At 32.0% G+C, this 20,619-nt stretch overlaps 2 protein-coding genes across 3 annotated transcripts; one reads left to right on the top strand and one right to left on the bottom strand.

Annotated features, from left to right (window-relative positions):
• Positions 1-1,832: 1,832 nt before the first annotated feature.
• Positions 1,833-20,405, bottom strand: LOC134714755 (probable serine/threonine-protein kinase nek3). 2 transcript variants are annotated; one of them, XM_063576278.1, is made up of 7 exons: positions 20,284-20,405; positions 8,892-9,690; positions 7,749-7,775; positions 6,863-7,470; positions 6,033-6,146; positions 3,254-3,527; positions 1,833-2,030 (listed from the first exon to the last, which is right to left on the bottom strand). In XM_063576278.1, the coding sequence occupies exons 2-7, from the start codon at positions 9,523-9,525 to the stop codon at positions 1,900-1,902; spliced, it is 1,788 nt and encodes a 595-aa protein (XP_063432348.1). In that variant the 5' UTR covers positions 9,526-9,690; positions 20,284-20,405; the 3' UTR covers positions 1,833-1,899. The 2 variants fall into 2 exon arrangements, with proteins under 2 accessions (XP_063432348.1, XP_063432347.1); XM_063576277.1 differs by having other exon boundaries at positions 20,280-20,393.
• On the top strand, positions 9,976-13,402 carry LOC134714753 (uncharacterized). Its single transcript, XM_063576273.1, has 3 exons — positions 9,976-10,873; positions 11,074-11,618; positions 13,316-13,402. The coding sequence occupies exons 1-2, from the start codon at positions 10,148-10,150 to the stop codon at positions 11,608-11,610; spliced, it is 1,263 nt and encodes a 420-aa protein (XP_063432343.1). The 5' UTR covers positions 9,976-10,147; the 3' UTR covers positions 11,611-11,618; positions 13,316-13,402.
• Positions 20,406-20,619: the final 214 nt, after the last annotated feature.

Here is a 20,619-nt window from a genome sequence, read left to right as displayed (position 1 = left end):
AAAAGAATGGCCAACGCAGATACAAGTATCTTGTTTTAGGGAGGGATAAATCCTGCTTTGTAAAGGATCACTCTGATTCAAACAAAATATTCTCTGAAACTGATATTATAAAGATATTTGATTTCTTGATTGACAACATATTTGTTACGTTCAGAGGACGTGTTTTTCAACAGACTGTCGGCATTCCAATGGGAACAAACTGTGTCCCTCTACTTGCCACAATGTTTCTTTATTATTATGAGGCTGACTTTATGCAGGAACTTCTTAGGAAGAAAGATAAGAAGTTAGCAATATCCTTTAACTCTACTTTCTGCTATATAGATGATGTTCTCTCGCTAAATAATTCAAAATTTGTTGACTATGTTGAACGCATCTATCCCATCGAACTAGAGATAAAGGATACTACAGAGACAGTTAATTCGGCCTCATATCTTGACTTACATCTAGAAATTGACAATGAGGGTCGGTTGTAAAAAAAACTACGACCAAAGAGATAATTTCAACTTTCCATTTCTAAGTAGCAACATTCCAGGAGCACCTGAATACGGGGTATATATCTTCTAATTGATACAATATGCCCGTGCTTGCATTTCCTATCATGATATTCTTGATAGAGGGTTGCTGCTCACAGGGAAGCTATTAAACCAAGAGTTTCAAATGGTGAGGTTGAAATGATCCCTTCGTAAATTTTACAGACACCATCAAAGTTGGTTGACCGTTATGAAATAACTGTTTCACAAATGATATTGGATATGTTCCTTACGTCGTAACTACAATCCCCTTCCCTTTCATGAATGTGACTTACCGAATTAGACTATATACCGGATTAGTTATCACATAAGCAACACGACAGTTGCCACATGTGGAGCAGGATCTGCTTACCCTTCTGGAGCACCTGCAATCACCCCTAGTTTTTGGTGGAATTCGTGTTTTTTATTCTTTAGTTTTCTATGTTGTGTCATGTGTACTATTGTTTGTCTGTTTGTCTTTTTCATTTTTAGCCATGGCGTTGTCAGTTTATTTTACATTTATGAGTTTGACTGTCCCTTTGGTATCTTTCGTCCCTCTTTTACAGTCCTTCCATACACCAAATATACTAGACCTATTGTTTATAGTATCTGAGATATGGACTTGACCACCAAAACTTAACCTTGTTCACTGATCCATGAAATGAGGTCGAGGTCAAGTGAAAACTGTCTGACGGGCATGAGGACCTTACAAGGTACGCACATACCAAATATAGTTATCATATTGCTTATAGTATCTGAGATATGGGCTTGACCACCAAAACTTAACCTTGTTCACTGATCCATGAAATGAGGTCGAGGTCAAGCAAAAACTGTCTGACATGCATCAGAACCTTGCAAGGTACACACAAACCAAATATAGTTATCCTATTACTCATAATAAAAGAGAATTTAATATTACAAAAAATCTTAATTTTTTTTTCCAAGTAGTCACAGAACCATGAAATGAGTTCAAGGACATTGGACATGTGACTGATGGAAACTTTGTTACATGAGGCATCTATATACAAAGTATGAATTATCCAAGTCGTCCACCTTCTAAAATATAAAGCTTTTAAGAAGTTAGCTAACACCACCGCACGACTGCCGCCAAATCACTTTCCTATGTTGAGCTTTCTGTGACAAAAGTGGCAGGCTCAACAAAAAAAACAATGAATAAGTGCTTTGATAACAAAATCCGAAAAAAATCATTAATAATAGTATTCTAATCACAGCTAATCTAACCAGCCTCATTTCAAAATAACAACCAATTTAAATAAAATATATTATTCTAAATATTGACCTTTATAAACAAAATATAAAACACTAAATATAAACTTTAATAAAACCAAACAGTTAGGTTAAAAGTTTAAACAATTAATATATAATCTATTTAAATAAAACTTTGGTCACATTTATTTACAAAGTTCACTGAGTGTTTAAACATTGTCCCCACAGTATTTCTCATTGTAGAGGTTGCACCAGGTAGCATCTGTCTCATTGTAGACAATAAAAGGGAAGTACCTGTAAATAAAATTACTCATGTTAAAAGACTTTTATCTCTTTAAATGATTTACAATATTTATTAGTAAAATGTAATGAGATAATTAATATGACTCTGAAACAGATTTTTTATTAAATATAAAATCCAGTGCATTATGGCTGCGCCCATTAATTACCATTACATTTGCGCACTAAAATCATTACGTTTGTGTGCAGCTTTTCATTACAATTGCACACATTTATTTGACAGGTTTTTACCCCCGATTTGCTATAAAAAAAAACCACCTTCATAAAATATTCGTGCCTTGACAAAACTTTATAACTAACTTAGATTATTTAGAATTTTAAAGAGATCACTATTCTGGTACTTGTTCACCCTAAAAATTCGCAATGAAGTTACATGTATGCCTTTAGTTATAACAGAATTTATCATGCACACTTTATATTTTGTCTTAGAATGCAATATGAACAATATATGATTAAATTATATCTTCAAAGTTAACGAATTTTTCTATCATTTATATTTCATTATATACCCTTTTTTACCTGAGTGCATCTGTAAGATAAATGTGTGCAAATGTAAAACATTTTAATCCCAAAATGTGGGCAATTGAGTGCACCCATAAAATCATTTATTTTTAATTAATGAGTATTAATTGGTTGTGTCATTAATGATCTTAAATTGATGAAGAGTATTTTTGAATACCTAAAATGATGCATTTAACAACATGATTCAGCATTGTTTAAAAAACTAAACTATTCTTACGATAAAGATGTGCAGATTGTAACAAATGTAAGAAATAAACATTTGACAATGAAATTTTGACATGTGTAATCAACTGAATACAAGAAAATAACATAAATAAATTTTTCATAAAGAGGGGTATTATATATAATGAATGTATTAATTTCATATGATATTTTTCTATTACAGAGAACTTCACACTTTGAAGCAATGTGTGTCAATTATTTTTTTTTTTTTTTTTTTTTTTTTTTTTTGGTACTTATTATTGATTTTAATTCTATTATTTTTCTATCAATATAATTATTTATGTTCATATATCTTTCATATATACGTTTTTAGTTCTTTTAAACATAACATTTTTTATTCCATTTTGTTTTGTGGTTAACTTATTATATTTTTATCATGTATATATATATGTAAAGCGTCTTAGAGTGATTTTATTGTTATATAGGGCACTATAGAAATTTTTACTATTATTATTATTATAGTTTTTAGTTACCTTGGCTGTTTTTAGCAGATCTGTCCATTGATTTACACCCATCTCTATTGCTTGTCAGTGGAGCACTACTATTAGCAGTTGGTCTGTTTATTCCTATGTCAGAAGTGGTGAAACCATTTGTCTCTTGATGATCATTTAAAACAGATTGCAAGTCCAGACTGGGAGCATATCCACTATCGTGCTGAGAATTGGAATGTTTATCTTTTGGACAAACTAACTGTTCAGGTGGCAGTGGACAGGTATGACTTTTCCTGATAAGTGGATAAGTGCTCAACTGAAAAAGAGTCAAAATAATCAAACATCCGGTTAATTCATATGTCTCAAGACAGTATGCTAACCTATTATAAACCTTTTTCTCTTTATTTCACCTGGTTCGGTTTTGAAATAGTTATTCCTCATCATTTTAAACATATCATCATAAAACAAATACATTATAATTATAGGGTTTTGAAACAAGATATTCATAGCTTATACTAATCAATTTCCTCATTCAAATAATGATTACATAACCATAGCATGCAATACATGCTACAATATTAATAGGGAACAAGAATAATTAAGTAATTACAGAACAAAGAAAACGGGCTAAATATAATTTGAAAATAATGAAATAATAAAAATACAACAATAAATAAATGGTGAATGTATCCATGGGACACAGATGATGCCCCCACTTGCATATAACGTTACAAGGGGACTTACCTGAAGAACTGTAAAACTGTTGCAACCCAAATTTGAACTTGATGTGAGTTTTTTGTTTGTATGGGGGCATCACTGTAGAACCATATAAATGATGCCACCAAATTTAAATTTGATCTGTGTTTTGTGGTAATAAGCATTGTGTATAAGTTTCATAACATTTGGTTGAGGCAAACTAAAGTTAGAGAACGGAAACCAAAGGAGTAGGTTCAGTAAGACCCCTTTTTGGTCCCAAAATATAGCAGTTTTACAAAAGTGTGAAAATGTTATCTTTTAGCTATTTACTGGAAACAAAAATGCTTCTGCTAAATAATATTAGCAGTTTTTACCAATACAATGCACATATATCAGTTCTAGCATCTTTAAGTGATGCTAAATTACTAAAATTTTAGCATTTTAGTTAAATTTTAGATGGTTGAAAGTGGCAGCATTCGTGTTCATTCATAATATTGAAATGTAAGTTGTATTTGATGATAATACATAACATATATAAAGGTTGAGGATGAACAAGGATGCTGCCACTTTCATTTTTGACAAAAAGCATCTTAAAAGTGATGTTTTTTTGCATGTTTGATAGATTATTCATATTTACGCTTGAATCTGAGCATTTTTATTGACTAAATCAGTTAAAATCTCTTACATCAACTAATTAAATCAATTTAAACAGACATTTAAGTGTCCAAAATCTTTCGTTCGATGAACCTGAAACTTGAGGCCAAAATCGGCCCTTACCGAAAGAACTTGGCCCAGTAGTTTCAGTGGAATATGTTAGAAAAAATTTACAAATTTTATGAAAATTGTTAAAAATTGACTATAAAGGGCAATAACTCCTAAAGGGGTCAACTGACCATTTCGGTCATGTTGAATTATTTGTAAATCTTACTTTGCTGAACATTATTGCTGTTTACAGTTTATCTCTATCTATTATAATGTTCAAGATAATAACCAAAAACAGCAAAATTTCCTTAAAATTACCAATTCAGGGGCAGCAACCCAACAACAGATTGTCCGATTCATTTAAAAATATCAGGGCAGATAAATTTTGACCTGATAAACAATTAAAATCCATGTCAAATTTGCTTTAAATGCTTTGGTTTTTGAGTTGAGGCAAAAAACTGCATTTTACCCCTATGTTCTATTTTTAGCCGTGGCAGCCATCTTGGTTGGATGGCAGGCCACCAGACAATTTTTTTTTAAAAAGATACCCCAAAGATGATTGTGGCAAAGTTTGGATTAATTTCGCCCAGTAGATTCAGAGAAGATTTTTGTAAAAGATTACTAAGATTTACGAAAAATAGTTAAAAATTGACTAAAAAGGGCAATAACTCCTAAAGTGGTTAACTGACCGTTTCGGTCATGTTGACTTATTTGTAAATTTACTTTTCTGAACATTATTGCTGTTTACAGTTTATCTCTTTTTATAATAATATTCAAGATAATAACCAAAAACAGCAAAATTTCCTGAAAATAACCAATTCAGGGGCAGCAACCCAACAACGGGTTGTCTGATTCTCTGGAAAATTCCAGGGCAGATAGATCTTGACCTGATAAACAATTTTACATTGTCAGATTTGCTCTAAATGCTTTGGTTGCTTAGTTATAAGCCAAAAACTGCATTTTACCCCTATGTTCTATTTTTAGCCATGGCGGCCATTTTGGTTGGTTGGCCAGGTCACACCACACATTTTTAAACTAGATACCCTAATGATGATTGTGGCCAAGTTTGGTTTAATTTGGCCCAGTAGTTTCAGAGGAGAAGATTTTTGTAAAAGTTATTGATGACAGACGACGCCGCCGGACGATGGACAGAAAGTGATAGGAAAGCTCACTTGGCCCTTGGCGCCAGGTGAGCTAAAAAGGGGGAAGTCCATAAAACCTGACATAACCAAAGCCAAAGATTTGACTTTTTCAACTAACAGTAGTGGATAACATTTGTCAATATATTTCTATCTTCTAACAGGCATTTCCAAAAGAAAATGATAGGTTAAACCTGGTTTTAAAGCAATCTAAACCTCCCACTTTTCACTAAATGATAAGAGACAATAATATTTTACGAAAAAGTGCAGTAATATTCTGATACCTGATTATCTGTGGAGTTACTGACACTTCCACTATTGTTATCAGGTTCCACATCACTTCTGTTTAAACTACTGGAAGGATAATCTTCATTGCCATTGTCTCTGCCAACTATATTCTGTAAAATAAAAATACAAACAATTTCTCACTAAATGTATTATAAAGGATGCCTCCCGTTGGGGGAATTTCTCCCTACATTGAAGACCTGTTAGTGACCTTCTGCTGTTGCTTTTTCTATGGTCAGGTTGTTGTCTCTTTGACACATTCACCATTTCCATTCTCAATTTTATCTCTCAGATAATATATTAAAGTTTATGTTATGGAATCAAGATAATGAGACAAAGTTTATGTTATGTCAGTTCAGTTATTCTCAAATGCATTTCCCTAATTTTAACAGTGATATTGCACTTAGCAGGCTATTATTTCAACTTATTATTATTTTTACTTAGAATTTGCACAAATTCCATGGTTATTCTGTATTATGATTTTTTGGGCAGTGCATACCACTTTCCATACAATCATACAATGTATTTTGTATAGAAGTGTTGTGCACAGCACAGTAAATTCTATTGAAAATGTGCTATTTTCTGTGGAATAGAAAGTGTTGCATGCGGCACAGAACCTTAAAATACAGAATAAACTTGGAATTTATCAATCATTTTTAGCCCAAGAAATTATGCAAATTCCATGATTAAAAATAATTCCAAGTTGAAATAATAGCCTGTTACTTTCTATTTTTTTATACTTCCCAGGATTTTATTTAATTTCATTTTGTTATTTCAATGACATATAACTTTTAATTTAAACTAATATCTGAAACATAAAATATAGTACCTTTACATTTGTATCTGAAGAATTGTGCATGGTTATAAATGGTGAGTTAGTCAAAGTTGCTGCACCATCAGGAGGCTCTCTACTAGCAGAAGTGTGCATTATAGTACTTGTTGAGGCTACTGTTTGAGCTCTAGTACCAGAATTCTGCATTGCAGTTCTTACTGAGGCTACTGCCTGAGCTCTAGTACCAGAATTCTGCATTGCAGTAATTGCTGAGGCTACTGCTAAAGCTGCTGGTTCCTCAATATTGTTCCCTGTAGTAGACATTACTGTGGTTGGAGGAGTGGCCACTGACAATGTGTGATCAGGACCTGTTTGTGTTGAGCTTTGACCATTTTCAACCAGCAGACTTGAAGTTGATGATGATGATGTTGAAGATGAATTGTTAGAATTCAATCCATTTGTACTGGTCCTCTGGTAAATAACTGGTCCACCTTCTGATTGTGTCTCTGAAGCTCCCAAACTATGTTGGTTACCTCCACCTGATTGTTGGTTTGAAGGATTTCCATTTCCAGATCTATTTGTTGTATTTGGATTCTCTGGATGTAAGTTGTCAGCAGTTTCTGGTGGTTCCTGTGGCCCTGCATCTGTTTCAACAATACTGTTTGCTGTCAAAAACAAGAATTAATTTTGTAAACAAAAAAATTAAGATATAAAAATATAATGGAGATGGTATTTGCTTGACATTGTTTAACAATTGAAACAAGTATCAACCAAATATCAAGTGACAGAGATTGTAAAAACTACAGATTAATGGACTGACTTCAATGGCCAACTGTGTCAAAGAGAGGCTAATTAATTGCATGTACAAACAAATTTCATATCTGAAGGCAATTAAGAGTTATGCTATAAATATCAACAGTATAAAGAGAAGTGCCATACATACCTCTTGGATAATTTGGTGGATTTGTTTCTGTAAAAATAATAAACCAAGTTAAGTTACTTGTAGGTACTAAATCCTTATTAATATGCCAATAAACATTTACTGAGAATATTTTTATCAGGCAATAGAAAAATGAAGTCTTTTTACTTGACTTCTGGTATAGCACTAAATTACTAAATCATTAGTTATTATTTTATCAATAACTTTTGAGAAATAGACTAAATCACAAAAAAAGCTATTTCATTGATGATATCGTTTCAATTTGCTGTAAGCTTGGTTGATAAATAATTCAGCATCGCAATATAGGTTTGCAACAAATAAGATGCCAGTATTCATACTGAAGAACAACAATGGTCAAACCATGGGCGCTTAATAACATGATAGTGAACATTGTAAATTTATAAAAATATCATTCAAACAAAGCTTAACATTTTAGTTAAATTTGAAAAGAAGTCCATGTCTTTTCAACTGAAACCTAAAATTCTTCTTTACAAAGAACTTAAACAAGACAAAGATTAAGCGAGTTAAATTTGAAAAGAAACTGACATGTATGTAAAAGCAAACTAAATATCTAATGTAAATATCAGTTTAAAAACTCATTGGATTAGAAAACTTTACATTTGAACAATGAGAAGATTTTCAATTCACTGAAGCACCAATTAGTATATCCTATAATATTCTGCTTAAAATCGAAATGAAAAGATCCTTTTGCAACAGCATTGTAGCCAAATATTAATGATCTAGTTCTTTATGAACGCACCTAATCAGAAAATTTCAAAAACATTGTTAAATAAAGTAAAAATTCCAAAGTTATTGATGCATAACTTAGGAGAGTTATCCAAATTTGCTCTGACATCTGTACATTTTTTCTGACTGGCTGAGCTGTTTTAACCCCCATAAGATAAAGTCATTATCTTTTCATAATTCATACACTGTCAATTCAGAAATGATTGCAATGTTTTTATTATTGCCAAATTGCAACGGGATGGGTTCCTCAAGAATAAAGCTTTCATTTTGAATTTTGTTACCATTGTTTGTTAGTAGCATTTCCGGAAATCACATATTAATCTTGAATTTTATAACAATCGCCATCATAAATGCATGCAATAATTTCTGAATTTACTGAACTTTTGATTTAAAATCTACCTTGCACTCCAGCAAGGAGATTATTCCCATGAAGACTTGCTTGAGGGTGTTGTACATTTTCTCTCCTATTTAGGATTGAATCAGAACCAGAATTATTGTATGTCACTGGAAAGCGATCTGGTCCTGTGTCCTGTACAGGTTGTCTGACTTTTGGTGTAAAAATGTTTATAAACCTTTCCCACTCAGTATGCTCACTTTGCCAGTCAGCTTTAAAGGAAAGACTCTCCATAGTATTAAACTCATCTGGTATTTGTTGATCTTCTAAATCAATATTCAAGACAATAAATCTTTTTGAGTTATCCTGTTCTATCAAGTTAGAAAATGCTGCCTGGGATTTGTACTTTCCCCAACAGTCATTTAAAAACCCTCTTGTAAGTACAACAACAGTGTATCTTGATGCTTTCACAGTATCAAAAAATTCACCAAATATATTACTTCCTGGTAAGGCATCTCGGTCATGATAGTAAGTCTGTCTGATTCCCCTTGATGCCAGTTTATCTGCTGCATACTTAACAACATCAAAGGAAACTTGAAAGTCCTGGTTTCTATTACGATTGTTTTTTAGCTTTGGTTTATTGTAAATAAACATTGCATGATAACTATATCCTCTTTCCATTAAAACATCAGCCATCATTTCATTCTAATGAAATCTGCTTCCAATATCAATTAAATACCAAATCAAAATATTTTGATTTGAATATGTTCTTTTGTAATTTGGCAGTCCAAACTGCCATGCATTTTAACACTTCCCCATGATGTTAAGTTATTTGTTTTTTTCCAAAAGCAGCAAAAACTCAATCTGGAAATAAAAATGTTAAATATAAGACCAGTCTGTTCCAATGTCCCCCATGATGCACATATTAATCATTCCAAAAACTAAAATAAAATGCTTATCTGAATGCAGCCTAATAAAACCACAGAGGTCAAACCTTGAAAAATTGAGGTAAGCTTGGACACAATATTCATTTTATTAAACTGGTGATATAGACGATTTCCCATGAGAGAACAGCCAGGTGGCGCTGTCCAAGGTCATTTTGCGGTCACGTTGTTGTCCGAGGTCGTACGTGCAAATTTATGAGCTTGATTAGTTTTTGACATTTTCATCCGTTATATATATTGTTGGACTTACTGGATTTTTCTCTTTATTTATTAACAATTTTGATTGATGGATATTCTATAATTTTTGTGTGATGGTTTAAAAAACCGTGTGGATTTAATAGATTAACACTGCTATATTGACCAAAGTGGTCATCAAAATGGCGGATAGTAATATTGGTGATTCGACGTCCGAAAGGAACAATTTTGCCGAAATGGTAAAACGTCGTACGAAAGAGATATATAAAATAAAATCAGGAAAGGTTTCTGAAACAGTGGGAAACCACGATACCGATATGAACACTAGAAGTATAAATAGAAGTTCGGATGCAATGCGCATGGCCGAGGGAAGTACAATTCTACGCATGTCCGGCAACCCGGAAAGCGAAAGTGAAACTAACGATCATGAAAACAATAACAGTCCTACAATGAAGGACATGATGAACAAATTTTCCAGTATGGAAAAGTCCCAAACAGAAATAATGGCTAATTTAGCCGTGAACATTTTGCAATTGCAAGACAAAGTTAGTGGAAAAGAGTTGAATAAAACTAAAACTCATTCACAAAAAGAGTCCGATAGGACAAGAACTGTTAGTGTCAGTGACATTCCTGAATTGTCAGACATATCAGATGATGATATGGAGTCTGAGGAGGAACAAGATGACCAAGATGTTGGTTGTTCTCTTGATCAAATGTTGGATGAGGTAGACGAAGACTTTTTTCTAGAGTTAGAGAAAGAGTACCAAGAGGACAAAAAGTTTGGTCCTGAGATAGATAGTGCTATGGCAAAACTTGCTGAAACAGCTATAGAGAAACCCTTGAAAGACGAGGAGTATCAAAAGTTAGCAGACAAGTATTTGGTGCCTGAAAATTGCAAAAAGATAAAGGTATATTTTCAGGTTATATATTATATTGCTTTAGATATATAAAGTATAGTTAAGATTAAGCAAAATAAAGCAAAAACGTATATTTATAATTGAACGATAATGTTTTTGTGATTGAAGTTCGTTTTTATTCAACGGTACTATTAATTCTATTATCATGATAAAATGGTCAAGCATTTATGAATGCTCAATTGATTTTTTAGGTACCTCTGGTAAACAGAGAATTATGGAAGGTGCTAAAAACCAGACGAGAAGGAGATGTGGCGATGCAAAAGGTGACTCAGACATGTAGTTCAGCATTGGTCATGGTACTCAAGGCTTTGAATATTATTAAGACAAAAGGGGACATGAGTGAAACCAAACCCATATTCAAAGACTTGTTTAAAGTTTTAACGCATGGGATATGTACGGCAAACAGGAAAAGAAAGCAGATGATAAGGCCTATAGTCCCAGGGAAATACAGGAAATTGTGTGAAGTAGACACACCTGTTACAGAATTTTTGTTCGGTGACAATCTGGATGAAAAGGTGGACAAATTGGACAAAGATGACAAAAGGTCAGACAAGTTATCTATGGAATCAGGAGGTGTTTTTTTAGGGAAAAGAAAGCACAATTGGTCAAAGGACAGTCATTGGGGTCCAGCAAAAGACAAAAACTGGCCAAAAGACAAATTCTGGCCAAAGGACAAATTCTGGGCAAAAAACAAAAAGAAACTGAAGAAACCAAAGACAATACATTAAACGTATCTGTAAGTACTTGTATGTTCAAGTTTTACAATACTCCAGATAATTTTATTGGAGGACAGATTTCAGTATTCATTCAAAACTGGGATTTACTAACTTTGGATAAGTGGATAAGAAATGTTTTAACTGGTTATACAATTGAACTAGACAATATACCATTTCAAAATACTATTCCAAAAACAATTGAATTTAATGAACACGAAAGTGATTTAATTCAGAAAGAGATTGAAAAGTTTTTAAGGAAAGAAATTATTGAAAAAGTGTCAAATACATGTAATGATACTCATGGATATTATTCTAACATTTTCATTAGACCTAAAAAGGATGGTAGTGTTAGAGTAATTTTAAATCTCAAATCTTTCAATGATAATGTTGTCAAAAAACATTTTAAAATGGAAACTCTGCATACTGCTATTAACAACATTAAATTAAACCAATTTATGGCTTCAGTTGACTTGAAAGATGCGTATTATAGTGTACCAATACAAGAAAGTGATAAAAAATATCTAAGATTTAGATGGAAAAATGATCACTACCAATTCAAAGTACTTCCACAAGGGTTATCGAGTAGCCCAAGGGTTTTTACCAAATTGTTAAAACCTGTTTATGGAAAATTACGTGAAATGGGACACGTCAATGTGCCTTATATTGATGACAGTTTGTTATTGGGTGATACATATCATGAGTGTTTGAAAAATATTGAAGATACTGTTACTTTATTAGATGGATTAGGATTTACAATTCATCCTGAAAAATCAGTATTTTTACCCACTCAAGAAATTGTTTTCCTAGGGTTCATTATAAACACATTAAATATGACTTTACAGTTAACTCCTGAAAGGAAAAAGAATTTAATAGAACAATGTAAACTGCTTCTCTATCAAAAGAAAGTAACAATTAGAGATTTAGCACGAGTAATAGGAAAAATGGTAGCTAGTGAACCAGGGGTGAAATATGCTCCTTTGTATTTCAAGGATTTAGAACATTTTAAAGATAAGTCCTTGAAAGGTAATCAAGGCAATTTTGATGCGATTATTGAGTTGGATATTAAAAGTAAAGAATTACTTCATTGGTGGATTGATAATATTATGTCCAGCTGCAAGTCGATGACTATTTCACAACCATCAGTTATTTTTTATAGTGACGCTAGTAAGACTGGTTGGGGTGGTTTTAATAAAACCAACCAATTGACTGATAATGGGTTTTGGACTCATGATGAAATTTTTGAACATATCAATTTTTTAGAATTGAAAGCAGCTTTATTAACATTGCAATCTTTAGGACATATGCTTCATGATACACATATACGTTTGTATGTTGATAACACAGTGGCATTATCTTATATACACAATTTTGGGGGACGTATACCTTCTTTACATAATCTTACTAAAGAGATTTGGTACTGGTGTGTTGATAGGAATATTTGGCTAAGTGTTGCACATATTCCAGGGAAAGACAATGTTACAGCTGACAAATTGTCTAGAAAACTTAATGAGGATATGGAGTGGATGTTAAAACCAGAGGTTTTTGAGATAATTGAACAAGTGTTTGGCAAAATAACAGTTGATTTGTTTGCATCTGGCTTTAATAAACAAAAACAACGGTATGTGTCTTTTTTGCCAGATGTAAATGCAATGGCTATTGATGCTTTTACTTTTTCATGGACAAGTTCTGATGTTTATTATATTTTTCCTCCTTTCAGTCTTCTGGGAAAAGTGCTGCAGAAGTTAATTACAGACAAAGTCAACAAAGCATTGATTGTAGCACCAATTTGGACAACTCAAGTATGGTTTCCAATTCTTCTACAGCAGACTTGTCAACAACCATACTTACTACCACAAAAAAGTTTAATATTTCCAGGAAATCTACAAAAACTACATCCAGTGAAAAATCTTCAACTTGGGATTTTTTGTGTGTCAGGGAACATCTCCAAAGTAAAGGAGTTTCAAACAATGTTGCCGACATCATTCTACAATCATGGAGATCTAGTACATCACAACAATATAAATCATATCTCAAGAAATGGAAACTATTTTCAAGTGAAAGGGAAATTAATTTGTTTGATCCCCCTACCGAAGTGATACTGGAGTTTTTAAATTCCTTATTTGAACAGAATGTAGGTTACAGTGGTATAAATACTGCTAAATCGGCTATTTCAGCATTGTGTAGTTTAGTTAGTAATAGAAATATTGGTAAAGAAACTTTAGTTAAAAGGTTTATGAAAGGTGTTTTCACTAAAAAACCTAGTTTACCAAAATATAGTAAAATTTGGGATGTTAACAAAGTATTAACATATTTTGATAAAATATCGGACAATGAACAGTTGTCTTTATTAGAGTTATCACAAAAACTAGCTATGTTGTTTATGTTATTGAGTGGACAAAGATGTCAAACTATATATAAATTAGAATTAGATAATGTTCAAATTGAAGGAGACACAATGGTTGCTTATGTTAGTGAATTGTTAAAACAAACTAAACCTGGTGTACATATGAAACCTTTAGTATTTGATAGATATATTATTAATGGAAAATTGTGTATTTTGAGAACTTATGAGGAGTATGTAAGGAAAACTGAAACTCTCAGGAATAATGAACAAAAAGTATTTATTTCTACAGTTAAACCATACAAATCTGTTACAAAAAGTACAATTGCTAGATGGGTAAAAACTGTTATGAAAAGTTCTGGAATAAACATTGAATGTTTTGGCCCACATAGCTGTCGTTCAGCTTCAACATCAGCAGCATTAGGCCAAGGACTTAAAATAGACACTATATTGAAAAGTGCAGGGTGGAAATCTGCAAAAACATTTCAAAAATTTTATAATAAAACAATAGTTATTGAAACTGAAAATAATTTTGCTCAGAAGATTTTACCATCAAGTAACTAAATGTAATATGGTGTTTTATGATATTATGTTATGATCATTATGCATTAATGTACAAATGTATATATGTTTATTAAAAGATATATTACTTGAAATATTGGTATTAACATAGCCTAAAGAAGGTTTTTTCAATTCAACGTGGATTGATGATCTAGTTGTGCTCTAAAATCTCATGGGAAATCGTCTATATCACCAGTTTAATAAAATGTTTAAATTAATCGAAACATTTGAAGATTAATTATAATTTTATTAAACTGGTGATATAGATTTCACATGCCCACCACTTGGGAATTTCTTGTGAAATTGTACCCACCCTAAAATACAACTAGATCCTCAAAGCTCTGAAGTATGACCTTGGACAGCGCCACCTGGCTGTTCTCTCATGTGAAATCTTAATTTAAACAATAAAATTGAGAATGGAAATGGGGAATGTGTCAAAGAGACAACAACCTGACCAAATAAAAAAACAACAGCAGAAGGTCACCTACAGGTCTTCAATGTAGTGAGAACTTCCCGCACCCGGAGGCATCCTTCAGCTGGCCCCTAAACAAATATATACTAGTTCAGTGATAATGAACGCCATACTAATTTCCAAATTGTACACAAGATACTAAAATTAAAATAATACAAGACTAACAAAGGCCAGAGGCTCCTGACTAAGGACAGGCGCAAAAATGCGGCGGGGTTAAACATGTTTGTGAGATCTCAACCCACCCCCTATAAATGTACCTCTAACCAATGTAGAAAAGTAAACGCATAACAATACGCACATTAAAATTCAGTTCAAGAGAACTCCGAGTCTGATGTCAGAAGATGTAACCAAAGAAAATAAACAAAATGACAATAATACATAAATAACAACAGACTACTAGCAGTTAACTGACATGCCAGCTCCAGACTGAATTAAACTGACTGAAAGATTATGATTTCATCATATGAAAGCTTGATACCGTCTAAATTTGGATTGTGATAAAAATTTTGACATATATAGATTTCTGACACAAAATAAATGCCATTGTGGTCAAAGATCTTAAAAATTTGAAAGAGGACATTTAATTTACATAGAATTGTCTGATATCCAGAATCTAACAACATGGTTTATAGATTCAGCATATAAAAAATCACCAAGAATTTAATTTTAGCTGAAATCAAACAAAGTTTAATTTTTGACACTTCAAACCTTAATGTTGACAAATTTGAAAACAGGGCCAAAAAAAAAATAAAAGAACATCTAAATGCACAATAAAATTTAAGCATATCATAAAGCTGCAATAATTCAGTTTTTAATGAAATCAAACAAATTTTAATTTTTGGACCCTTATGACCTCCATGTAAACCTATTCAAAACTGGGGCCAAATATCCAAAATAGTAATACATCATTGTATTGATGATCCTCTGTCAATTTAGCTCTTGAAACTGATAAATCTACATAGTATTATTAAGATCCTTATACACCAGTTGTATTTTAAAAGACAAATGTATTGACTAGCTATTGGGCATCATTTAATGTACATTTATGCATTTTGTGAACTTAGAACTGTTGTCTGTGATCTCTTGTCAGGAGGAATTTTTGAAAGTTCTAAGACATTTAAACAAAAAAACAAGTGCGGGCAGACTAAAAATTTTAAGAGGTTGAGAAAGAAAAAAGAGTTTCATTTCATTTGTTTAATTACAATTGAGTTTCAGCCTGACAGATTGAAATCAACTTGTATAATGAGCCTTCTAAAGAGAAAGTATCAAGCTATTATTTGAACTTGGAATTATTTTTAATTAAGGAATTTGCATAATTTCTTCTGCTTGAAATTTTCAATAAATTACATGTTTATTTGGTATTATAATATTTGAGCAGTTCCTAACACTTTCCATACAATGTATTTTGTATGGATAGTTTTGTGAGCAGCACAGTACATTCTATTGAAAATGTACTATCGTCTATGTAAATGAAAGTGTTGTGCACAGCACAGAACATCTAAGTACAGAATAAACCTGGAATTTATTAAAAATTTCAAGCAGAAGAAATTATGCAAATTCCAAGTTCAAATAATAGCCTGTTAAGTGTACTTTTTTTCAATTAAACAAGCTCCAGTGTGTACTGATTGGATGAAATTAACTTGTACTGGCATGAAAATACAGATTGTTTTGTGTTATTAAAATTTGCTGTTACAAAATGTTAGAAATTATGAAAAATTAAGGAATGTATCTTCTTCATGCAAAGCTCTGATTCCTTTGAAGCATTTGGCTATACCTTTTGAACATTTTGGATTATAGATCTTCATCTTTTATATAAGCTTTGGATTTCAAATATTTTGGCCATGAGCATCACTGAATAGACATGTATTGTCGAAATGCACATCTGGTGAAGGAAAATTAGTACTGTTTATTTTATTATACTACCACTGGGTCGATGCCTCTGCTAGTGGACTGTTAGCCCCCGAGGGTATCACCAGCCAAGTAGCCAGTACTAGCATGAAAATACAGATTTTTTGTGTTATTAAAATTTGCTGTTACAAAATGTTCGAAATTATTAAAAATTAAGGAATGTATCTCCCTCATGCAAAGCTCTGATTCCTTTCAAGGATTTGGCTATAGTCTTTTTGAACCTTTTGGATTATAGCTCTTTATCTTTTATATAAGCTTTGGATTTCCAATATTTTGGCCACGAGCATCACTGAAGAGACATGTATTGTTGAAATGCACATGATATGTGGCATCTGGTGCAGGAAAATTGGTACCGTTTATTTTATTGTAACTGTTGATAAAAAAAGTATAATCATCTTCTTGCTTTCTTTTGACGATCAATAGCAGTAAAAAATCTTGCCAAATGATGTTAACCATAATTTTTGTTGGATGACAATAAAATGTACATTTTTTTAACCATTATTTTTTTTTAACTGATTTTGACAAATCATGTAAAAATTATTCCATAAATTATTAAATAATGACAAATTTAGTATGAAATGAGACCTCTCATGAAGCACAAGGATTATTTGATGATTATCAGTAAAAATTTAACCAATAACACGCTAACATTGCTAACTGTAAACGAAAATTATTGATTAACACCTGATGTTAAAGGGCATCATATTCATACCCTCTCTCAAGGGGGTCTCTCACTCTTGTCGGAATCTGGATTCCGCTTACTGTTTTGTTAGATTCCTGTACACCCCTTAAACTATAAACCTAGGCAATTCTCATTTTTTTTGTATTAATTTCCTGTGTCCTGCTAGACTCTATCATTTCGGGTACACGACAACTCGTACTTTCGGCAAGTCGTACTCAACCAACTCGTACCCTATTTTTACCAACTCGTAACCATGTTTTAATTGTTATTATTTATCTAGTTTATATGCATAGTTATTGTAATAAAGCCAAATGTGCTACTGCATAATTGATGTCAATACGAATATAAATGATAGTAGTATTGTGATGAAATATACATTTTAAAATATTGTGCAAACGTACATGCAGAAAGATTAGATCAGACATGAAGTTGTTTTGATAACGGTTAATAAATGGCACACTTCGTGTGTGAATAAGGGCCGATTTACTGGTAATCGACATGCTTCAGGTTTGAAACAATGATCAATGAATCACCGGCAAGCGAACTGCAATACATAATTTGTTTATTAAAGTGTCACATATTACTTGTGATTTCTTATAGGTTAAAAAATTATCAATAATGTTTAAATATACGTGATGTCAAGTGCCTTTGCATAGAATTGTAAGTAAATTGAATTAAATGAAATAAAATTATCTATCATAATTATAAAAAATTAAACCAATACATTTTTTAATTCTTATAGGCATTTATAAAGAGTTGTATAATCAGCTAGTACAACAGGAAGAAGAGATAAATATTTACTACTTACACGAAAAAACTAAGACATGTTCAACGCAATGCTAAAAAAATATAGGGTACGACTTAGTAGAAGTACGAGTTGGTAGAAGTACGAGTTGCCGAAAGTACGAGTTGGCTGAGTACGAGTTGCCGAAAGTACGAGTTGACATGTATCCATCATTTCCCATTTTCACGGAACAATAATTTGACTTTCACATGTCACGGTTATAAAAAAAAACCGACAATCCCCAGTCATGCTTAGACCCCAATAAGACTAACTCTTTAAAAGTATTCTGAAATATAATCATAAAAAAAGTATGACAGTTTAAAAAAAAACCATCACAATCATCATCGTGTAATGTGTTTTCGTACTAATAACAAATTTTACTGCTTACGGTTTTCACTGTTGAGTTTTTATTCAGGTGTTTACTCAAATTTAAAAAGCATATCCTGTAGATTGATTTCATGTAGCTAGTTTTTTTGTCAAGGCTTACTACGATTTTTTACTGTTTCCGATTACTTTGCGATTTTTGTATGTCAAAAAAACGGCGTCATATGTTTTCGTATGAAATAAAAATTGGATCAGTACACGGACAGGAAATGACTATAAAATCCGGAAATTAATATTTTCCAAAGTCGTGGTTCTGGTGATCGCGTGAATCATAAAATAGGTTATTTAATACTATTCAGTACTAAAAATTACTAGCAAATAGTTTAGGTTGGTGTTTCATGTGCTGAAATTGTTAGATTTTGATTAGTTTCAGATTGGCACCTGGTTTGCACAAAATACATTATTTTTCTAAAATAAAATGCAGTTTTCAAAATTTAGGATTAAATATAAACAAAGTTAAGACTGTATTCATCTTCATGTGTCAAGGATGTATAAAAAGAATTGTCAATAAAATATTGAATAATTAGATTTTGAACAACCATTTTATATAACAACCCTGTTAATTTTAAATCGCTGGTTTGTAATTAAAACGGCCAAAAAACACATGACAGTCGTATGTCTTGAAGATCAGATGTCTGACAGGCAAAAAACATATCTGGACTATATTTTAACCCTTCAGAATTTTTTTCCACAACTATTCTAGTGATGCATATTTTTGACATTAAATAAAAATGGCTAAATAGGTCAGTTTTAATAAAGGAGTAGGGGCATTAAGGCCTTGTTTTTGCCCAAGAAAATGAAATGTTTGATAACTATTTCAAATTGGCACATAATGTTTAGAAATGTATAGGGTCAAGAAATAAAAAGGAAAAACATTAAGATTTTTATCTGATGACGTCACAACTACGTCATAATATGTGCTGTTTTCACAAAAACGATGAAAACTACAGAATTTATGCAGTTTTATGACTTTATTTCTGTTGTGGAAACATCCTGCGCAGCCGAGAAACAACAAAATAATTTGACAAAAGTTTTATTATAACTATTGGCATTTTCTCACCAAATGTAAAGTTGTTTCTTGGGTGCGCACATACTTTTTCAATCTAAAATATACTTAAAATTTGATGAAAAAACAAGAAAAATCACGAAATTTTACAAAATATGCAATAAGGTTATGATTTGTTGCCATGGTAACTTGTTCAATGTCAAATTTGTTTTGTTTTTCTTAGTGCCATATACCTTAGACAAGTTTTCAGTAATTTAAGAATATGTTTGCTAACTTGAAAATTTGTAGTAATTTTTGGGCCAAATAAGGGCCTTATTGCCCCTACTCCTTTGTTCTAACGTCTTTAAAAAGCGCTGTTGAATATGTTTTAAATTTGTCAAACTGTAGTGGTGTTATTGTTCTAAATATAGAAACCGAAAAACACGCCACAATATACGCGTATGCTGTTAAAAACCGAGAAAATGTAGTTGATACGAAAACATATGACATAGGAAAACATATGACACGACGACAAATGGCTCTATCCTTATAATGTTAACTTACTAACTATACATAGAAAATGGTGTTCTCGGACTGAATGCACGTAATTGTCTGTATGTTGATGAAATGTGGAATCGTAAACTAAACAGGAATTAACAGTCCCAACAAATTCTTCGGAGTCTATAAATAGAAGTGAAAGTAGGGATTTTCCGGAAATTTCTTGCTAATTTCGCCACTTTATAATACTCTCGCCACTATTCGAGCGAAAGTAATTTAAACTCTCGCCACGCAAAAAAAAAGTTAAATAAGATAAGCAAAACTATAGATTTTTTTCTGGCAGAGTCTTTTTTTCAAATTTTGCTATTTGCTAACTAACTGAGCAAAAAGAAAGGTGGCGTCTTAA

The sequence above is a fragment of the Mytilus trossulus genome, chromosome 4 (assembly GCF_036588685.1).
Source record: "Mytilus trossulus isolate FHL-02 chromosome 4, PNRI_Mtr1.1.1.hap1, whole genome shotgun sequence".
NCBI lineage: Eukaryota > Metazoa > Mollusca > Bivalvia > Mytilida > Mytilidae > Mytilus > Mytilus trossulus.
The sequence above is the reverse complement of the archived record's forward strand: the minus strand, read 5'-3'. Positions and strand labels throughout refer to the sequence as shown.

What these genes read in the sequence shown, in the direction of transcription:
- LOC134714755 (XM_063576278.1), bottom strand. Translation starts at nt 9,525, where the DNA reads ATGATGGCTGATGTTTTAATGGAAAGAGGATATAGTTATCATGCAATG. An exon ending in TCTCCTTGCTGGAGTGCAAG is followed by an intron (nt 7,776 to 8,891) that starts GTAGATTTTAAA and finishes TTATTTTTACAG; the next exon opens with AAACAAATCCACCAAATTAT. An exon ending in GTAACTCCACAGATAATCAG is followed by an intron (nt 3,528 to 6,032) that starts GTATCAGAATAT and finishes ACTCTTTTTCAG; the next exon opens with TTGAGCACTTATCCACTTAT.
- LOC134714753 (XM_063576273.1), top strand. Translation starts at nt 10,148, where the DNA reads ATGGCGGATAGTAATATTGGTGATTCGACGTCCGAAAGGAACAATTTT. An exon ending in AAAATTGCAAAAAGATAAAG is followed by an intron (nt 10,874 to 11,073) that starts GTATATTTTCAG and finishes TTGATTTTTTAG; the next exon opens with GTACCTCTGGTAAACAGAGA.